The sequence below is a fragment of the Hyperoodon ampullatus genome, assembly GCF_949752795.1.
Source record: "Hyperoodon ampullatus genome assembly, chromosome: 9".
NCBI classification, from domain to species: domain Eukaryota; kingdom Metazoa; phylum Chordata; class Mammalia; order Artiodactyla; family Ziphiidae; genus Hyperoodon; species Hyperoodon ampullatus.
Window position 1 is genome coordinate 41,179,841 of NC_136922.1, and position 21,005 is coordinate 41,200,845.

The window sequence follows — 21,005 nt, forward strand, 5'->3', positions numbered from 1 at the left end:
AAAGAGTCTCTTTCCGCTACCTATAGATAAGTTTGTTTCAATGAAGGAAAATAATCTGATTTTCAAAAACTTGCTGAGGAAAGACACCAATCCACTAAGTTCAGGGATGTTGAGGCAAATAATACTTCTGTCTACATATCAAGTTATTCCATTTATTGCACCTTTTCAAATTTTTCTTCTAATGCTCTCTGTATTTCTTTCTTTTTTCAAATTGATTAAAAGTTCCATATTAGATAAAGGTGTTGAGTTACTTCCTTCACTGGATTCTACCATGTTTGCCACTTCGGTGCCATTAGATGGCAGGTACTTTGCCTTCCCAGCAGCCAAGGGTAATATGTTTGGGTAATACATATTAGCAAATATAACAGTAACAACACCCATATTACACTTACTATATGTGCTAGATACTCTTCAAAGATACTTATAATGTATTAGCACCTTTGACCTCACAACAACCCTTCGAATTAACAGCTAATATTAGCACTATGCAGCTGAGAGATAAATATATTACAAACAGACACTACAGAGAACATTTTAGGACACTCTGTGCAAGTCTTCCTTAGAAAAGAAATCTAATCAAAAAATTATTTGATTGTTTAACTTCTTGGCTCCTTTACGTTCTGATAGGCAGTTAAAAGCAACTTAATTCCTCCGCCCCACACCACTTAGCAAAGAATTATTTCAGCTCTTTGCCATGAAGTTAATTTGGTCTGTCATTATCTGGCATATATTTGAATTTTTTAAAGTAATCTAAAGAAAGCAATTAAAGATCACTTTCATGCTTAGAGATACCTTCTTGTTTAAGCTGTACCATCCAGTGACAAAATATTAAAAAGTTAAGCATTTATTTATAAAAGTTGATCAGTGTAAGTATTTGAAATCATAGCAAAGGTACTCTATGCTCAATAATAGGATTAACATGGTACCGAGTTATTTAGATATTTACCTCAACCCTCTACTTAGCTGCTAGTCACAGTTTATTATAACCAATTCAGTGCAATATTTTGTTGTCATATGAAATTTATTTTATTGATTTATTTCAAGTTTCTCCTCATCTCTTCTTCTCCAGATCCTTCATGAAATGATGGAAGAAATTGACTATGATCATGATGGAACAGTCTCTCTGGAGGAATGGATTCAAGGAGGCATGACAACAATTCCACTTCTTGTGCTCCTGGGCTTAGAAAATGTAAGCATTTACAGAGAGGGAGTGGCCTGGTGGTAAGTCAGTGGGGTTCTCTTTTATACATTTTGATTATACATTCATCTGGCTATTTTCTACCATTAAGTATATAGTGAGTGCCTGCTTCTTCTAATACGTATGTCACAGTACAAGTTAACAGTAACTCCTTGTATAATAATACTTGCCACAAATATATTAATTCAGTTTAGGTATTACCATATTATTTAATACATAATCTCTCTCTTTTTTTCCCACTATTTAAAGTGCAATCTTGTTTAAAAAAAAAAAAAAAAACATTGACCTTATTTTATCTAATGCAAGAAACATCCCAGTATTATTGAATTCTGTGGTTCCTGTGGTGCTCCATCCCATTCTGTACTCCCCCTCCCCATGAAGAAGATCTATTTTATTGATAACCAAACCCATACTTGGGGGAGCCAATTATATATAGAGGTGGTTGAGTATATATACGTGTGTGTGTGTGTGTGTGTGTGTGTAAATGTTTTCCTTACATATCAACAGTCTGTCAAAGTTCTTCCTTCTAAGCCTGTCAAAGTTTTCTTATATCATTGCCTACAGTGGTAATTAAAACTGGTGGTTTGGGGAATAAAGTAGATCAACATAAGATCAGAATGTGATATGATAGTGACTTTGAGTCCAAATCTTGCTGCCCCGGCTTGGTGTGAATTTTAGTAATAGTTAATTTAAAAATCCAATGAGTCAACACTAGATTTTTATACTTAGCTTAATAAATAAGAATTAACTATAACATGAGTGTAGTAAAATTTATACTTAGATTCAGAGTATTACTGATGGAAAGCACCCTGACACATAGAATATTTAGAGTTTTGAGATGCAAGAATGTAATGTCCACCACTCTGCTGCTGACCTCCACATTTTTCATGCTTCCTGTTACCAGCAATAATGATTTTTCAGATTCAAGACTATACCACAGTTACTCAAGATACCAGTTTTTTTTAAAGACAGTTCTCAAGAGATCTTGCAGCAGTCTGTGTTTGTAAAACATGTGAGAGTATACAAAAATAGGTTTGTACATATTTACATATGGGTTTGGGAATATATAAATGAGTTTCAGATGGTAGAATTTGCCTCCAGTTCACCTGGATCTTCAAATTCGTTTACATTCAGGTTAATCTTAGCCTTCATGAGGCCCACGGGATTTTAGACATGGTCAGAGGAAGGAAAAGAAAAATTACTAACAGATGATAAATAGGAAATTACCCTTAAAGTAAATAATTTATTAAAACAAAGTTAATATAGACCTTATTGTTAATAGATACATATTTCTACATTTTGCAAATTAATGAAGCAATACTTCTTGTATCTGATGTTCTTATACTATACATAACCTAGTATCTTTTGTAATAACTTACTATATATCTCTGTATCATAAATATGTGTTTATTGTTTAATATACCTTCTGTCAAAAGCATATGTAAATCAGACTGTTGGGAGAAAACAGAAAGAAAACTGACTAAATGTTAACTTTGTAAGGTTTGGTGTATATTCTATACTGAAAAATAGTTGACAAATGACTATTCAAGAAATTCTATTGATAATGGTTCCCAAAGGGAATTTTATATTTTTAAAGCTAAAATGTTTTTATTCTAAATATTTATGGAAATTCTTGTATGAGAGAATGAAAGAAGTAAGTAAATTATTTGGTAGTTGAAGGTTGGACAGGAAAGTACAGAAATGGAGATACAGTCATCTATATTTTTAATATCACAGAAAGATTTTGAAATAATGTTTTCTTTTGGAAAATATTGCTTAGAAATTCTTTAGTTTTATTCATAAATACAGATATTTGTGAAATTATGAAAATAGCATTGGTAAATATAGTCCATAAATCTATGTGGATTTAACTAAAAATATTTTAAACAAATACAATATACCTCATCAGTTTCTAGTGTAGCAGTAACTTTATTTCAACGGAGTGACAATTCTTTGCCATTAATGTCCATCAGGTTAATGATACATAATTTACTTTATATTCATATTCTTAGATTTATATGTTATGTTTTTCGTTAAAAGGTTTTTTTTTTTGGAGCCTAATAGGAGAAATCGATTCAGGGTTTCAAAGAAACCCAAGCTGTGTTCCAAAGTTGTGTTCCCAGTGATGGCCACTAGATGGCAGGGCTACATTATTTAACATTTGTAGATCAACTTGAATATGAGATTGGATGGTTCCCTTGTGAAGAACAATTCTGAGAGTATTTTCTTCACTTCTTAAAAAAAGAATAAGTCAATAATGTTTTTAAAATGGACTTTTAATAAAATGGAAAAGCTATGTAATTATGATCACAAATCAGAGCATCTATTTGTTAAAAACAGCTTTTTAATTCCCAGGCATGGTAAGTGTTTTACAAACCAGTAATGACACAATGACAACTGAGTGATGAGGGCCTTTTTTAGTAATTGAGATTTATTTCCTTTTCTGTAGGCAGTAAATGTGTTTTGTTATTACCTGTAGAGAATTTGATTCATGGTATTCCCTCCTACTTCGCCCCCCACTTTTGCTTATGAGATTGGAAATCTAGAAGCTTTAGGTTGAATTCAGCCATTTATTGTGAGGCCTGTCTTGTTATGTTGTCCTATATATTCTTGTCTATTGTCAATTATGAGCTCAGGGAGTAGATGCTAATTGATAGTGCATGTTAAATACCACAGTGTATTTGAAAGTGACCGTGGTGTATTAGCCCAATTACCCAGATAAGAATATTGACCTGGGAGAGCAGTCCTCACGTGAAATGTAAGGTAGAACAGTTGTGATTTTATTGTGGTTCATTTTTCTCCACCAACAGAATTTTTTAAAGTACTCTATTTTACCTAATACCCATTGTGGTGCTAGGATCAGAATTGTAGTTTATCAGAACCCGATACTTTATCAAATGCTAGGGAGTAGAAGTCATTTCCTTTCTCTTACAAGAAGTCCTTCACACTTCATGAGACCCAGTAAGAAATGGTGTAGTCTCTTACATCTGAAGTAAAATCGAGTGTTTGGGTGGCCTATGTGATTTTGATTACAATTAAAAATTTATTCCTGAGACTTACTCATTCTTCCGTCAGCATTCATCTCAGTAAAGAATTGCTTTTTTAAAAAATCTTATTTTGAAGGAAAATGTTTTTCCTTTTAAAATAACTGTATCTAGCAATAAACTCTGCTCTAGTGATTGGCAAACTTTGCCTGTAAAAGGACAGATAGTTAATAGTTTAGGCTTTGTGGGTCATAAGGTCTCTGTTGGAACTGCTGGACTCTGCCACTGCAGTGCAAAAGGCACCACAGACACCACCTAAATGCCAGCAGGGCTGTGTTCCAATAAAACTTTATTTACAAAACAGCTTGCTGGCCATATTTGACCCAAGGGCCATAGTTTTGCTGACCCCCAAGTTATTCTATCATTAATCTGTCATACAAACAGAATGAGTGTTAACTGTTTTTAAATTATCTTGGAAAGAGAAATCTGATTTTTTTTTTTTCAGTTTAGCTCAGTTAGACCACCCCAGCAAGACATAAGGACTAATGAAGAGATAGTAGAGTGGCAGTGAAGGTTATCAAATTGGCCTTCACCCTGGCTTGATTATTAACTAACTAGGTCATTTTTTTGCCAGTCATCTTATCTGGACATGTAAAAAGAAATTAGTCAGGAATATCCCTTTCCTTTTCTGATATTCTCTCAGTTCAAACATTTGTTTTCCTCGATGAACAGGATAATTAATAATGCTCCAATTCCTGAAATCTGTAATCATTATTAGGTTTTTCAAGGAAAATTCCTGAATTCATATTATCATAAAAACAGGAATACACATTTAAATAGGAGCCTGGCTTAAAATAAGGATACCTTCACTTCTTAGTCTTGGATTGTTGGGCCCAAATCTGGCCTGTATGATTTTTGAAAGGTTATGCATGTTGATTTCACTCTGTGTTCTCAGAGTCCTGGTCTTTAATCCCTATATATAGTTTAAGCTTTGCCATTGATTGAAATGTTTTAGGATACGTTTTTTTGCCTGATTCAATAAAGTAGAAGTAATTCTTTGGTTTGCTTCCTGATTTCTGATGAAATGTGTCCCTTGATGAGTATGATGGAAAGCAGAAGATGATGTGTTCTTAATAGACTAAGCTATATTTGTAAAACTAATGTTTCACACTCAATTTTTTAAAATTTAATTTGGTTAAGATGTTGTTCTGCTGTTTGCACAATCTAGAAAGGAGTTATGAAGCTGGATAAATGCAACAATTCTTGAGATTCCACACTGGGTCATTCAAGGAAAATAACCACGTGATGTTACTGACAGTTGAAATGGCATTTGAACCTTAAGACTATTAGGGTCTGAGGCTGACTTCAGAAAGTGGGATCTGGAGATGGGCAGTTGATTGCAGCACCCCTCAGAATTTTAAAACTTCTTTCTGCATTCTCTTTTCTCAGGCCTGATATAGTTCATCTTTTTGTCTAAAAGAACAGTTTCTTTCATATCATTATAATTTTTTGGAGACCTTGAACAGAAAAGTAAGGTAATTTAATGGCACTTATTATTTCTTGAGTTGGAATCCATTTGCGACCTTAGCTCTTCTATGTGTCATAAGTGAAGTCAGTTGAAACAGGGACCTGGCTAGGCAGGGGGATGGGAGCATTTTGACTGTGACATCAGTGAAATTTCTCCTTGAGGTCTTTTGGAAAAAAATGGTATTATTTATAAGAGCCCTAGTTCACTTGAACACTGTCTGCAATCTTGGAGGTATTTACAGAAAAAACTAATACTTTAGAAATCACTAAGATAATGAAATAGTTTTCAATATTTTCCAAAGAGCCTTCGTCCCTTCAAAGCCTCCTTTTGACTTACAGGGGATTAGAAGGCGAGGAAGACCCTGGCACTCCCTCTCTGTGTTAATTTGCCTGTGTTTCATTAAACATTTCTCTGACACATGCACAGAACTGAACTGCTTCATTATAAAATACAGTGTTCACTAAATATCAGGAATAAATTTTTATTAAGAGTAATGTCTGGTAATGAAAAAACCAGGAGAACACAACTTTTATGAAATAAAGTATCATAAGCCTACAAGCATCCTTCTCAAATCTTTTGGCTGAAACACGGGGATGTTACACAACTCAACCCAATGATGGTAATAATATTTGCTGTTTATATAACACCAGTCTTCTGAGGAGCTAAATTGACTTCACAGGTATTGTATAATGAAACCTCACACCATGGCCTGGGTGAGGAAAGTGGTTACTTTCGTTTTATTTCATTTTATTAGAGAGGAAAATAAGAAAAGTGAAATGGCTTATCCACATTTTCATCAGAGGCCAGGAATCAAACCTGCCAGATTCCCTCTTCATTGCTTTTTTATAAAAATGAATTCCTCTCTATGACAATAAATATTTATTTGCAGTGGAAGTACTAAGAGGCATATGCTCTACTGGCTGATAGAATATAGTAAGGTACAGAGTCTCCCCCTTCCCCAGTAAGTTTACCATCTAAATAAGACAAACAAGACAAGACATGAAAATACATAGCGTTGGCGTTTAATTTGCGCTGCTTAGAAGTAGTTGGCTCCTGGTTTCAATTTCTTCTCTTGAAGTCACATACATATTTCATCCTCTGAATATTCTGGCAATGTATCCGGCTAAGAGCTATAAAGTGATTTAATTTGTTTTTTGGTAGAGCATTTTATGTCGGGGTAATGGATTTGTGCATCAGTGGCAGCCTGTAACATGGCTAAGTGTTCTGATTGACAGAACACCCACGTTCAGACTTGTTTATTTTTTGATAAGGAAAATGCCAGCTAACTTAGTCCATATGTGCTCTTCAACAGGAGGAGGCTTATTCACATGTAATGGACACTCATTTAAAAATAAAATGACAAGGCTTATGAGAACAGTAATACATATGAAAATTAAATTTTCTTTTCTCCTTTTCACTTAAAAATGTCTTTTTGAGCATTAATCTAATTATTTAAACTAATACTTAATGCTAACTTTATCAATATGTTTAAAAAAATTAACCTCTAACTTTTAACATCAGGGTATCTTATTCTTATTTGAAGGAATAGAAATTTTAAAACATAGATAGTTTGGAAGCTATAGCAAAATTAAACAAATATATAAAGCATTCCATTCACATAATAAAGATACTAGAAATCATATGACTTGAGCAGACCAGAACTGGATTCAGAAATTACTATAAAATCTATTTCTTAAGCTTTGAAAAAAAACCTGAAACACCATTGTCTTCTGCTGTCCCCTCCATGGCACCTTCTGCAGAAGTGCTTTTGCTGAGAACTTGTTAGTTCTTTGTCAGGAAAATGAAGCTGAGCATTGTCAAGAACCATGAAGGGTCTGAGAGTTACCCTACTTGCAAGGGAACAAGTGAGTTTGCCACAGTTCCATGGGTGCTGGCAGAGGACATGAGTGCCTGGGTCAGAAACAAAAACTTGTTTACTCACAGCAAAGAAGCAATAGGAGCTTCACATCTGAGCTAGTTCTCCTGGCCCATGAAGTCTCTTTGGGGTGATGGAGAGAGGTCCAAGTAATTGCCTTGCACAGCATCAGAGCTCAGAACCCCTGGCTTGGGGAAACTAAATCTTTTATAATACACAGTAAACAAACTTGCTAAACCTTTGCTTAGAAGGGAGAAATTATCTTTATTATACCGGACACTAAGGAAACCTGCCCTCTGCACATCTCTGTTGTGCAAGGCTGTATGTTATTCAAACACCTTTGAAAAGATAACTTGGAGAAAAGGACAGTTCTTCTGCTTGCAAAATGTGCAGAAATTCAAGAGACCCATGGAGAATTATCTCCCAGAAAGCATTTTCGTTAATGTTTCATATTATGATGCAAATTTGACATTTCTGGTTCTAATGTAGGAATTAGTTACTGTGGATTTAATTGGGTACTTCAAATCTGGTGGTTTATCTCTTGATTGGGAATAGGAAAAAGTAGTTAGGAAGCATTATAATTAATATTTTATTATCCAGAGAAACAAGATGATCTGGACATGTTTATACTGTCTCACTACCACAGAATTTGTATTAGTGCCCCAGACCATAATAGGTGCTCAAAAAAGTATTAGCGGGTTTCCCTGGTGGCACAGTGGTTGGGAGTCCGCCTGCCAATGCAGGGGACGCGGGTTCGTGCCCCGGTCCGGGAGGATCCCACATGCCGCGGAGTGGCTGGGCCCGTGAGCCATGGCCGCTGAGCCTGCACGTCCAGAGCCTGTGCTCCGCAGTGGGAGCGGCCCGCATACGGCAAAAAAAAAAAAAAAAAAAAAAAAAAGTATTAGCTCCACATGTTCTAAGAAGTGTGGCAACTTGACTACCTGAAAAACCATGACCTGCAGTGGTTTCTATAGAATACCAATAAATGATGTCTAAAATTAATCTGAGTTTGATATAGTTTGGTACATGATGTACAAGGACTACATGTTAATACAGAAAATGATTGTAATAAAAGTAATGATGTATAATAACTTCATTTAATATCTTCACCTCCTTGTAAGGAATCTTAAGCATCATATTATTTCATTTTACTTCAATCTTAAACAATGTATTTAATAGAGAATAGCTATTATAATATTATATAGAGTTTTACTTAGAAGAATAAATAATAATTACAGTTGTTTTGCTAAAATGTGAATTAATTGAACTCAAGGTTTTACTGTGGCAAATAATGATAGAGACTTATAAGTAAATACAGTAATATAGTTTTAATATTTTTGCCATCTTTCCATGAGATTAAAATCATTCATATTTTGTAAAAGAGAAGTAAAGAAAATAATAATGTAATTAGAGCCTTATAAAAGTTTATGTTTTTAAATTTTCTATTTGAGACATAAAAAAATATATTAATGTCAATTATAACATATAAGGAATCCCCCAACTGAAGCCTTAGAATATCCTGAATAACTTACTTTTTTTTTTTTTTTTTTTTTTTTTTTTTTTTGTGGTATGCGGGCCTCTCACTGTTGTGGCCTCTCCCGTTGCGGAGCACAGGCTCCGGATGCGCAGGCTCAGCAGCCATGGCTCACGGGCCCAGCCGCTCCGCGGCATATGGGATCCTCCCAGACCGGGGCACGAACCCGTATCCCCTGCATCGGCAGGCGGACTCTCAACCACTGCGCCACCAGGGAGGCCCTAACTTACTTTTAAGTGTCATTCTTTCCCATCCCATCCCACCCTTCTACTTCCTTATAAGAGCTAACCACCATCATGAAATTTGCATATTCCTACTATTAAGCAAGGGTTAACATATTCTGCCAAGGTTTTCAACTCTCAGAATCTTCCACTCAAGAGTATTTTCTCTTCCTTTATTCACTGATTTGTTTATGGAATTGTGCTAGGAGTAAAGTATACAGAGGTGAGGCAAACACGCCTCTGTTCTGAGGAGTGCTCAGTTTGGTGGACGGTTATGATGGTTGGGACCTGCTGTTGAACTGTTGATATTAGGCAAGAATTTGTGGGTTGCTATAGCATCCGATATTTGTTAGCAGGATCTCATCATTCCACTAGAGCACATGTGGTTTTCTAGACTCTGTGGCAATCTTGGAGAAAGTCAGGGATGAAATAACAGATTGTCTTCAAATGCTTCAGTCCAGCTCTGAATTTTATTGGCACTTACATATTCCACTGTTTACTTCATTAAGTGAAATCTTTTTCTCTTGCATCCCGTGCAGAATGTGAAGGATGACGGACAGCATGTGTGGCGACTCAAGCACTTTAACAAACCTGCCTACTGCAATCTTTGCTTGAACATGCTGATCGGCGTGGGGAAGCAGGGCCTCTGCTGCTCCTGTGAGTATGTTTGCTTTGCCCGGATGTCATCACCTCTGGTGAGGAGTGGTTGATTTCATGGAATAGTCCTATTTGTAGACGGAGTTCAGAAATAACCTGACCCTTCCCATACCTATGATTTATCTTTCCCTGAAGTATGTTTCTGAAGGTTTAGATCACTCTCGTTTTAACTTTCTTCAATTTTGGAAAACCTTCTCCTTGGAAAAGAAATAAGGACATTTCCCAATTCACTAGCCATTTTCTTTCCACTGTAGTTTAATTTATTCATGATTCCCATTTCTTCTGGGAGTATTATGAAAATATCCATTGGTCTCTCATATTTATATCTTATGCATATTTGTCTTTTTTCCCTCCCTAAGTTATCACTTTATTCACATTGTCTTCCTATAATGAGATAATTCCTTTCAGTCTTTTAAAAATAATTGATTATCAGTTTCCATTCAAACTAAGAAAGCACAAGGAATACAAGCTAATCTTATACCTCAGGCACGTGATTCTTAATTCTATCACAAAGAAAATCTAATATATGGTTAATGGATATTAGAACCCAAAGTGTTGCCAGTTCATGAATTGTGGCCATTATTTTTATTTAGGTACACTTATATTTACAATATTTATTTTATTCTATGGTGTACTTTCTGGTAGTATATGTAATAATTAATTTATAAAAGGCACTTAAGAAGTTTTAAATAAACAACATGTATGCCTGAGGAACTTTTGCATTCCCTGATGCCTCTGTTAAAACAGAGGGAATACTGAGTCCTCCTCACTAAAGTGTGACTTTGTCTTGGTCCAGCACGTTGTCCATCCACGCCCTTTTCTGCAGTGTATGGAGTTACTGAAATTGTCAAATTTATTAGACACATCCCATTTTCGTGCATTTATATTAAATCTAATTTTTTACCTGGCTTCCATATAATACATAATTTTCAGATATTATTTTTAGCTAACAGCTTCTTTGGTAGCATATTTGGGAGTTGACTTTCTCTCAGATGTTTTATTTTACATTAAAAACCATATGGTAGGTACACTTTTAAGTGATTTCTTACATGTTTAAGGATCTTAGTAAAGTTACATAAAATTACCTCGTGCCACTTTAGAGGGCAGTTTCTGGTGGCCACATTTAAAAGGCTATTTATACCAGAACATTCTCCATGTACAAAGGAAGTAATTTGTTTTCAAAGTTTTATTATTTTTAAGGAAAATAATTTTTCATGGTACTTTCTATTGATGGGAGCTTATGAAACAAAATGGTAATTCTCAAATAATATGGGCAATATCATATAAGAGTGAGAATCTTGCTCACAAATTTTAACTGATTAGTGTGGCAAATGTAATACTCAACATTATTGCCAATATGGAAGAGAAGAGAAACTGTGTTTTCTTCCTCAGTGTTGCCAAAGGAAATCAGAGACGTGGATATTTGGGAATAGTTTTACTATATAAATATTATATTTTCATTCTAACTTCATGCAGTGGTTAATTTATGTTTGTTATATTGAGAGAGCTACTTGGTTGTTTTTTACTTAATTTTTATTCTATATATTTATGCATTTAGAATTCTTAATTTGAAACCAGTGTTTTATTAAAGAATATCTGTATATGACCCTGAGTTATACTGAGAATCAAGCCGTGAAGTAATTTAAAGATGCCAATAAAGTGTACGTGTTGGTTTTTTTATATACATTATACATTTTATATACACACACATATATATGTTTGTACATGTGTTTCTATACATATTTGCAGATACATATAAAATTTTGCATATATATATATACAATATGCTGCCCAGCAAAGGTTGTTCCTTTTGGACAAACAGTGCCATGATGGCAATGAAGGATGAAGTTTAACTGAAGGCCTGGCATGTATGATGAAATCTATTCTCTGGAAATAGACTAATCAGCCATTTAAGGTTTAGATAAATCAATAGACAAAATAGCATAAACTCATGGGCTTTTATTCCCATGCCCGCCAGCTGCTCTCATGCCTATACTTTGTAAAATATAGATCTCTTCCTTCTAGCAAATGACACCAAGCCATTTGGCAGTCATCAATTTGTCTTTAGTATGTTTGTCATCTGGGAATTATTGTGAAAAATTTGAGTGAGTCCTGATTTAATTAAGTATTTCCTGCTATTGCCATGATAGAGGAGTCTTGGTTCTTCACATGCATAATATTTCCTGTACTAATTGGCCTTTTGTATTCCATGGTAAAAACAGTCGAGTTGGACTTTTCCTTGATGTGGCTGATTGGATTGATTAGGGAGCAGTGGCTATGAAACGAGCTTCTGTTAATGTCATTCTTTCTGTATAAAATTGCAATCAGGACCAGGATTAGCTCTGAATTTGTGTACATGTTTCCTTTCAGTTTGCAAGTACACAGTCCATGAGCGTTGTGTGGCTAGAGCACCTCCTTCTTGCATCAAGACTTACGTAAAGTCCAAGAAGAACACTGATGTAAGTGTGTGGCCATGCTTGCTTTTTCAGAGTGGTGTTTATGGATGCCTCCTTTTACCACAGTGCTTTTGTTGTGTTCTAGGTGATGCATCATTACTGGGTTGAAGGCAACTGCCCAACCAAGTGTGATAAGTGCCACAAAACGGTTAAATGTTACCAGGGCTTGACAGGACTGCATTGTGTTTGGTGTCAGATCACAGTGAGTAACATTGAAGGATAAATCTCTAGCATTCACTCACAATGAAGATGGTATATCCCATGTTCTCTGATGAGTCCTATCCTGGAAGGCCATCCTGAATTTTAGACTAAGTCCAAGTTAGCGTAAATTCATGGGGGCATCTTATATCATGTTTGGCTCCCAAAGGGATAAATGTCAAGGTCAGATTTGTCCTCATAGAATCGAGAATTTTAGAGCTAGTGACAACCTTAGAGATAATACTGTCATAAGGTATTCAATCTGTGCTCCATGGAGTTCTAGGAGCTGCCAGGAAGGTAACCAGACATCATGGCTGTGGGTGGGCAGTGAGCCTGGGATACTGACTGGGTAGAGTTCAGCTATCCCTCTGCCCGAAAACACTATTCTGGTAAAATTTTCTATTCTACATGTTCTAAATTTATTCCAATCATAGAATCTATGGGCTTAAAAAGGGTAGAACAATGAATAATGTGGTACAAAGACTTAATTTTATAGTGAGGACACTAAGACCAAGAAAAATCTATGCAAATCATCAATGACCACATGACTAGGTAGAGATGCAGGTGGGTCCATATTTTAGTTCTTGATGCTTCTAAGAACTCACTTAACCCTTCTTTACAACATGATGTTGCCTTGCTCCTTTAGTTAAATGATAAATTGAGGGATAACAGATATGGATGTAAACACTAGTCACTAATGGTATTGACAATCGAGAAAGAAGAGGTCACTTGGTCTTTCCCAGGAAATCTCAGCACTCTACCTAGTTTGCTTAATTGTCAAAGTTGCTTCAAGTAACTTCTGGAATAAATGCAGTTGTTAGATGGTACCTCTGGTGTTTCATGTTGTACTTCTGGAAATTAATTAGAACGCACATTTTTAAGAATAGCCATTTTTACAATTTGGTACAGAAATGTTTATGGGGCTGGTTTTTTTCCCCCATCGGTTGTGTTTTCTTTTTACAGCTAGTGTATGAGTCATCTTGTTATAGGACAAATTATTCTTGCTTTTGTGGGAATAAAACAGTAGGGAGCGTTGTTTCAGTTAAGCAGACACGTTTCTCTGTAGTGCCCCTCAACACCCCTCCCCAACACACATGCCATTTAAAAATTTTTCTTAAACACACACACACACATACACATAGGATAATGAGAAAAACAAACTGTGAGTTGCATTTCAAAAGTACAATTAAGTACTTTTTAAAAATGAAAACATTTTCTTCAATCATTTTCAGCTATTACTCGGTTAAATTATATTTACATTTGAAATTTCCTCAATTATGAAAGACAGTTTTATTTTTTGAAGTGTTTGGTTATTGTAATAAAACGTCTAACAATGATTTAAATTACACATAGAAATTACTTAAACATGTTGAGTTCTCAGTTTTAAGGAGACCACAGCTATTTCATTTTTTTTTAAATTTGGGCCATTTAAAAATATTAGTTTTCTTTTTTCTTCTTGCTAAGCATCTACAAAAATATTTTGGTTTTATTTCTGATCTTGTAGGAGCCCGTTCCTCTTACTTTCCCCATAAAGTGCATCTTTCATTAGTTATATCTTTACTATAAACTGAAGTTAGAGAATATCAGAATTTATTTCTTCATTGTATTTCAAGTTATTTTGCCATCCTTCATACATTTCAAGTATAATGTTTTAGATCTGTTATTTTCTTTCCTATTTTTATTTCTTGAAAAAAACCCAATGTCTTTAAAGTTTGAATGCTCTAAAAATATGCATTGCTGGGCTTCCCTGGTGGCGCAGTGGTTAAGAATCTGCCTGCCAATGCAGAAGGCATGGGTTCGATCCCTGGCCCGTTAAGATCCCACATGCCACAGAGCAACAAAGCCCGTGCGCTACAACTACTGAGCCTGTGCTCTAGAGCCCGTGAGCCACAACTACTGAAGCCCGTGCACCTAGAGCCTGCACACCGCAACGAAGAGTAGCCCCTTCTTGCTGCAACTAGAGAAAGCCCACATGCAGCAACGAAGACCCCTCATAGCCAAAAATAAAAATAAATAAATTTAAGGAAAAATAAATAAAAATATGCATTGCTACCTTTCCTAATACAAAAGCTTTTAGAGATTTTAAGTTTCTTTACTTGACTCCTCTTCTCCTTCCCCCATTTAACCTCTATGAGGTATATCTTCTGCCCTTTTCATTCTATGGGAATCATTCTCCTCAAAGTTACCATTGCTAACGGTCTTATTGATTATCAAGGCATCTTGAAATTTTTTTCTTGTTTTATATTCCATTTTGTTTTTCTTGTTTTCTTTCTTTTGTTTTAGTGGTTCCTCTCATCTGTGACTCCAAAATCTGTATTTCTAGCCCAAGCACTCTCCAGTTACATATTTATATTTGGTCTTGATCCTGGTCCTAGTGTTGTAAGAAATTAGGCCTTTCCTTTTATAGGAAAGAAGGTGCTACCTCTGGATAAACTCTGCTTTTTAAAATCTAAGGATTTCATATCTAATTCAGTTCAGACAGCATGCCCCTAACACCTTATTCTTAGCAAAAGATCAGAGTGTACATGAAGATGACTCTTTGGTCACTACAGCAAAGCACAATATAAGCCGTAAATGTATTTAAATCCCGAGTTCTGCTCAGGACACAGGCTAACCAAGGGACCACTGAAGGGTTTAAGGCAGAGTCAGGAAAAAGTGGCTGCCCTCTTACTAAGCTCTCCCAAGACCCGTGGCTTCTGGCTAACTTCAGCCTGATTTGCTGTAAACCATGATCTCCGGGGTTCCTGTGGGTGTTTGGTTCATGAAACAAGACTTGATATTTTTATATAAGTCCTCATGTATCCAGAAGAATATATATAGCCTTCTTAAAAATAACTTCAGCCTCTGTGCTGCTTTGGTTTTTAATGTTAAGCAATTATAAGACTATATCTATTAATTTATAGATTTTTTGCCTAGGTTAAACAGAGGATATTTACCTCCAAACATTTATGTATTTAGTATAATCTATACTTTCTTCCTGAACTATTGTATGAAAATTTTATTATAAAGTTGATCTGCTTTTGACTGACACTTACACTACTGATTGCCTTTAAACAAACTGAATCTACTTTCTTATGTCTTAATGCTTCCCAGAAAGTGCTATTAATATAGCAAAGAACTAGCAGAAGTTGTGATGGGATATGGCACCGTCAAAGCTGAGCTTTAGTAAGGCCTATCTGAACGGAGTCCGTGAGGAATAGATTGCAGAGAGAAACAAAGAGAACGAAACCTGGCTTCATTTCAGTGGTTTTCCAAATGCCATCACTTCCTTTGTACATATGACTTTTGGAAATGGCTTGAGTTTTAACTTAGTCATAAGTTAGACTGACCAGATTCTTAAGAATGTCTCTGTCCAACCAGTAAGATAGTAGTTATACAATCTTGGGCCAAATATGTAAAAAGCTTTGGCCAGCTTCCTCATTTGTAAAATGGACTTAATGATACCTATCTTGTAAGATTTTTGTAAGAATTAAATGAATTTTTAAAAAAAATCTATGTCAATGGGTTCAGGGAAGGCCCCATACATACTAGTCCTTATGGAAGGACAATTATTATCATAGTGAAAACTAGCTAAAATGTCATGTGAGGGCACAAAACCCATCCCATGGGTCACAGAGGGCACTCCATGAATGTTACTCATGCCATCTCTTACTCAATTCTGGAAGGGTCTGTAGTTGCCCAGTCTAAGAATAGCACCTGCATATTCTAAAAGCACCCAGAACCATGTGGTCTCGAATATCACTAAATCCTAGACTAAGCTGATTTATTTATGTTCACAAAGAACAGCTATTCCAACTGTATTCTATCAGACATGGTAACATCAGGCTTGCAATCATTGGAAATAGAAGTCAATCTCTTTTATCCTCGTCTTTCACCTCTATTTCATATATCCAACCTATCTGTGAGACTTTAAGTTTTCCCCTTAAACTATCTCTCTCAGATTTGAGTTTTTTGTCTTCACCATTCACAGCCCACGTGCAGGCTCTTAGCACCTCTTAACTAGATTAGAGTCAGAAATCTTGGCTTATCTCCCTAACAGAAGGTACTTTTCCTATAACACAGGCTGCAAACCACCTCCAGAGTCATCTTCTGAAAATACTAGTTTGTTATCATATGCCACCTTCGGCAACCTATAATAGTCCTGTGATAATAAATGCAGCTCTCACCTCTTCCTGCCTCAACCTGGTTTTCACTTCTCCAAATATCCGACCCAAACCTAAGCACATGACGTATGTAATAGTCTCCTGTATGCCCAGTCCCTGCTGTAGCCAAGCATGTCTGTTGACAGGCCTCTGGGAAAGCCATGCTTCCCCCCTATTTTGCTTACTCTAGTATTGCCCTGAATGCACCCACCTCAAATTTTGACTATACCTCAGGAATCAAATTAAGCTCCATATTTTCCTTGAAATTTCCCTTGATAATAATGTTTGCCATTTTCTAGACACTTTCTAGGCTTTTATTCCACACCAAAAGAAAGACTGAAATGCTGTCCAGCAGTGTCACGTCTGCATGCTAACGTCATCTACACTGTTAGACTAGAATCTCATCCAGCTCCGGGTCCAGTATACACATTTTTCTTCTAATAACCCTAAATCTTGATGGAGTGCTGAGTTTAGAGGAGGTCCTTGATAATTCACTTTCATGACTGATAACACTGTGCTTCTTACTGCTAAATAGTGAATTTTAAATGCATGATTTAAAATTTTTTAAATCATCCTGTAATACTCAAATCTGCATCAAATATACAAGTAAGTGTAGACAAATGCTTAAAGATAAAAAAACCATTTTAGCACCCCTTTTTTATTCAGAACCTGTGGCTTCTTGATATAATACTATTTGCCTTTATGTAGATAGAATGTTAGGCTCTTAGAACTGGGTTTTATCTCCTTTTGTAAATCTAACCACTTAAAAAATAAAAACAGAAAAATCCTAAGTGAGAACAATATAAACTACCTTCTAACATTAGGCAACCATTTCCCCTGGGCTTTATAATTCAATCAGCCGGGCTGAATGTCATCATTGCTTCTCTCCTCCTCCTCTTGCTTATGTTCTCTGATTCTTAAGATCGCACTGTTTATACCTGTTCATTTCTGCCATGAACATATTTTCTTGACATGTAAAACCTGTATTTAAAACATGTTATCATTTGCTCCGGTTGAGGTAAAATACCCGCGGTCAGGCAGCACTCACAGGGTAGGAGGATGATACATGTCATTTGAGCTTCGCAAACGAAAGCTTATACGATGACTATGGATTATTGACTTTTGGTATCATGTAGGGCTCCTACCTCCTTTAAAATAGTAACTCCTTATTTCTATTCCCGTCTTGCCCCTAGGTTCTTCATGACCATTCTTTTTTTTTTTTTTTAGATTCCATATATATGTGTTAGCATACGGTATTTGTTTTTCTCTTTCTGACTTACTTCACTCTGTATGACAGAATAAAGATGCAGACCTACTAGAGAATGGACTTGAGGACACGGGGAAGGGGAAGGGTAAGCTGGGACAAAGTGAGAGAGTGGCATGGACATATATACACTACCAAAAGTAAAATAGATAGCTAGTGGGAAGCAGCCTCATAGCACAGGGAGATCAGCTAGGTGCTTTGTGACCACCTAAATGGGTGGGATAGAGAGGGTGGGAGGGAGGGAGACACGAGAGAGGAGATATGGGGATATATGTGTACATATAGCTGATTCACTTTGTTATACAGCAGAAACTAACCATTGTAAAGCAATTATACTCCAATAAAGATGTTAAAAAATAAAAAAAGTGAGGCAAATACCCCCACCAAAAAATAAAAAAATAATAACTCCTAACAATAATGTTTAAAGGTTTCTGATGCCTTTAAAATAGAAAGGTTCATGCTTTAGCCAATGCCAGCATTAAGGCAGAACCCTGAAATGGCAAAATGTTAGAGAGAAAAAATGTATATAGACCAGCAAATGTTCCTCTAAATCTGGTCACTTCATTTTTCTGTAGGAAAATGATTTCTTTTTTGACTCCAAATTCTTATGAAAATTTTTTTTCTATTTTTCTCCCTTTTGACTTCTTAGATTACATTGCTTCTCAATACAATGCCTTCACTGTTTTCTCAACTCCCTCCAATAAACACACACACACACACACACACACTCATTCACACATTTTCTTTTTCTTCCTAAATTGAGACAGCTGTTTTCAATAAACATAGACCTGGCTCTAAATTAGGTGCTATTGGAAATTGTCATAAACTCTGAAATTATTTCCAAGTATTTAATTCACTTCCAGGAATAGCTGGTTTATATTTTATGAATTTCCTAGATAAGGGACTGATTCCCTTAACATGAATGGACGTTTCTGTACATATAATAGAATAACGACCTGAGATTGTTATGCCTTACTCTTTAAAAATGCAGAGGTAAATGTGAACAAAAATAAAAACACTTTTAAAAAGGTAACGATTTCCTTTCTCTGGGGCTTCATTGGCCATTTCATTTAAGAGGCAGGATTCATCAATGTTCTAGTTTATTTCTCTTCTTGATGAGGCTTTTTCTCTTTTGCTGATTTGGGATCTGGGTTATCTTTAAGACAATTGTCAGACTTCAGTATCTTATTGACACTGAGAAGGACTCAGCTGTGCTGTGTCTTTTTCTGTAAAATGTCATGGTGACCAGTTTAAGCAGCTTGTTTTTATTGCTGATTATATCCACTTTTTTTTCCTTTTTACAATTTTATTGAAAAATAACATACATGCAGAAAAGTATAAATATCTTAAGGGTAGAGCTCAATGAGTTTTCCACAAATGAGCACCCTGTGTAGCCACCACCTAATCAAGAAACAGAACATAACCCGTTTGGGGGTAATTTTGGGGGAAAGTGCCTTTTAAATTCTATTATATGGTTTCTATTTTGTTGATATTTGCTCTTTTTTAAAAAAGAGACTTTATGCAGAAGTTTTAGTTTCACAGCAAAAATGAGGTTCACTTTTAATCTTGATAAATAGTCCTGGAAACTATAAGCATTTTCTCATTGGCTTTCACATTTTATATTTTGTCCTCAAGTATGTCTCTGAGCAGTATGATAAATGCACTAGACCTGCTATACACATTGTGGAATGATCAGTATTTTCCAACATGGTGTCCTCTGGTGTGACACTCCTGGTTATAAATAATCTCATGATGTTGATGGACATCCAACTATATTTAGCAGTTGCCAGACTCCAGTCTTCAGAAAAGTATAAGGTACCTTGCACATTATTAGTTAATACAGACTTCTTGGGGAGGAGAATTTTCTTGCACTGCGTCTCCCTGTTTCACTGATGATGATATGGTTACTGACCTCCTTGTAGACCCTGCTATATGCCTATGTTCTTGAAAGACTCTGCCTTGCAGCTGCCTAGACACAACTTAGGAATATGGGGCTTCCCTGGTGGCGCAGTGGTTGAGAGTCCGCCTGCCGATGCAGGGGACACGGGTTCGTGCCCCGGTCCGGGAAGATCCCACATGCTGCGGAGCGGCTGGGCCCATGAGCCATGGCCGCTGAGCCTGTGCATCCAGAGCCTGTGCTCCGCAACGGGAGAGGCCACAACAGTGAGAGGCCCGCGTACCAAAAAAACAAACAAACAAACAAACAAAACTTAGGAATATGGACCACGTGACAATAAAACTGGACAATGCCATGCTGGTTTTATTTAGCTCTGCAGAGAGCAGTATTTCATAGGACCATTTGCCGGTACCTATGCTCGGAAACCCTCAAACCTCAATACGAAGAGTTACCCTTTACACACACATTCTGTTTGGCTTATCAACTGTGTGATTCTACCTGAGTCCTCAGTTCCTTTTTTTTTCCCCTGCTGGGAAACTAGCCTAAATGCCAAAAAGCTGTCATTAAATTCATGTTATCTTTTCTTACATCTGGTAACCCTCAAATAACTGTATAGAGAGGTTAGTCATCCCTTATCATATCAGTTGTAGATTGTTAGAAACACATGGTATGGAGGCATGGAGGAGGCTGAGGCCCTCAGCTTATGTACCTGTGGTCAGTGTCCTGCATCTCTGTCCTTCAGAGTTGCATGTAAAGCTTCACTAACTGCAGTTAAGAGTGAAAATCAGTACTTTCTCAATGTGTACAGACAGAATTTTTTTCTTACATCTCTCTATTTGTAGAGGCTTCGTAGAGCCTTGCATTGTCAGTTTTAAATAGGTGGTACAGGATCAAAAAGCAGAAGCTTTTTCTCTGTGACACTACATTACAAAAGAGTCTTCAGACACACAGCCTGTCTTTGGTTTGGGTTCAATTTTCATAATGATTGGTATATTCATTTCCTCGGGCTGCCATAACAAAATACCACAAAATAAGAAAAGAAATTTATTC

General features: G+C 36.1%; 1 protein-coding gene across 6 annotated transcripts in view; it reads left to right on the plus strand.

Annotated features, from left to right (window-relative positions):
• DGKB (diacylglycerol kinase beta) overlaps positions 1-21,005 on the plus strand; it is a gene marked incomplete at both ends in the record, with an annotated part of 651,556 nt that overhangs the window by 139,038 nt on the left and 491,513 nt on the right. For all 6 annotated transcript variants that reach the window (XM_079711689.1, XM_079711690.1, XM_079711693.1 and 3 more), the window contains 4 exons: positions 1,070-1,189; positions 9,881-9,998; positions 12,369-12,457; positions 12,540-12,656. In XM_079711689.1, the coding sequence (XP_079567815.1) occupies positions 1,070-1,189; positions 9,881-9,998; positions 12,369-12,457; positions 12,540-12,656 (444 nt within the window). The remainder of the gene's footprint in view (positions 1-1,069; positions 1,190-9,880; positions 9,999-12,368; positions 12,458-12,539; positions 12,657-21,005) is intronic.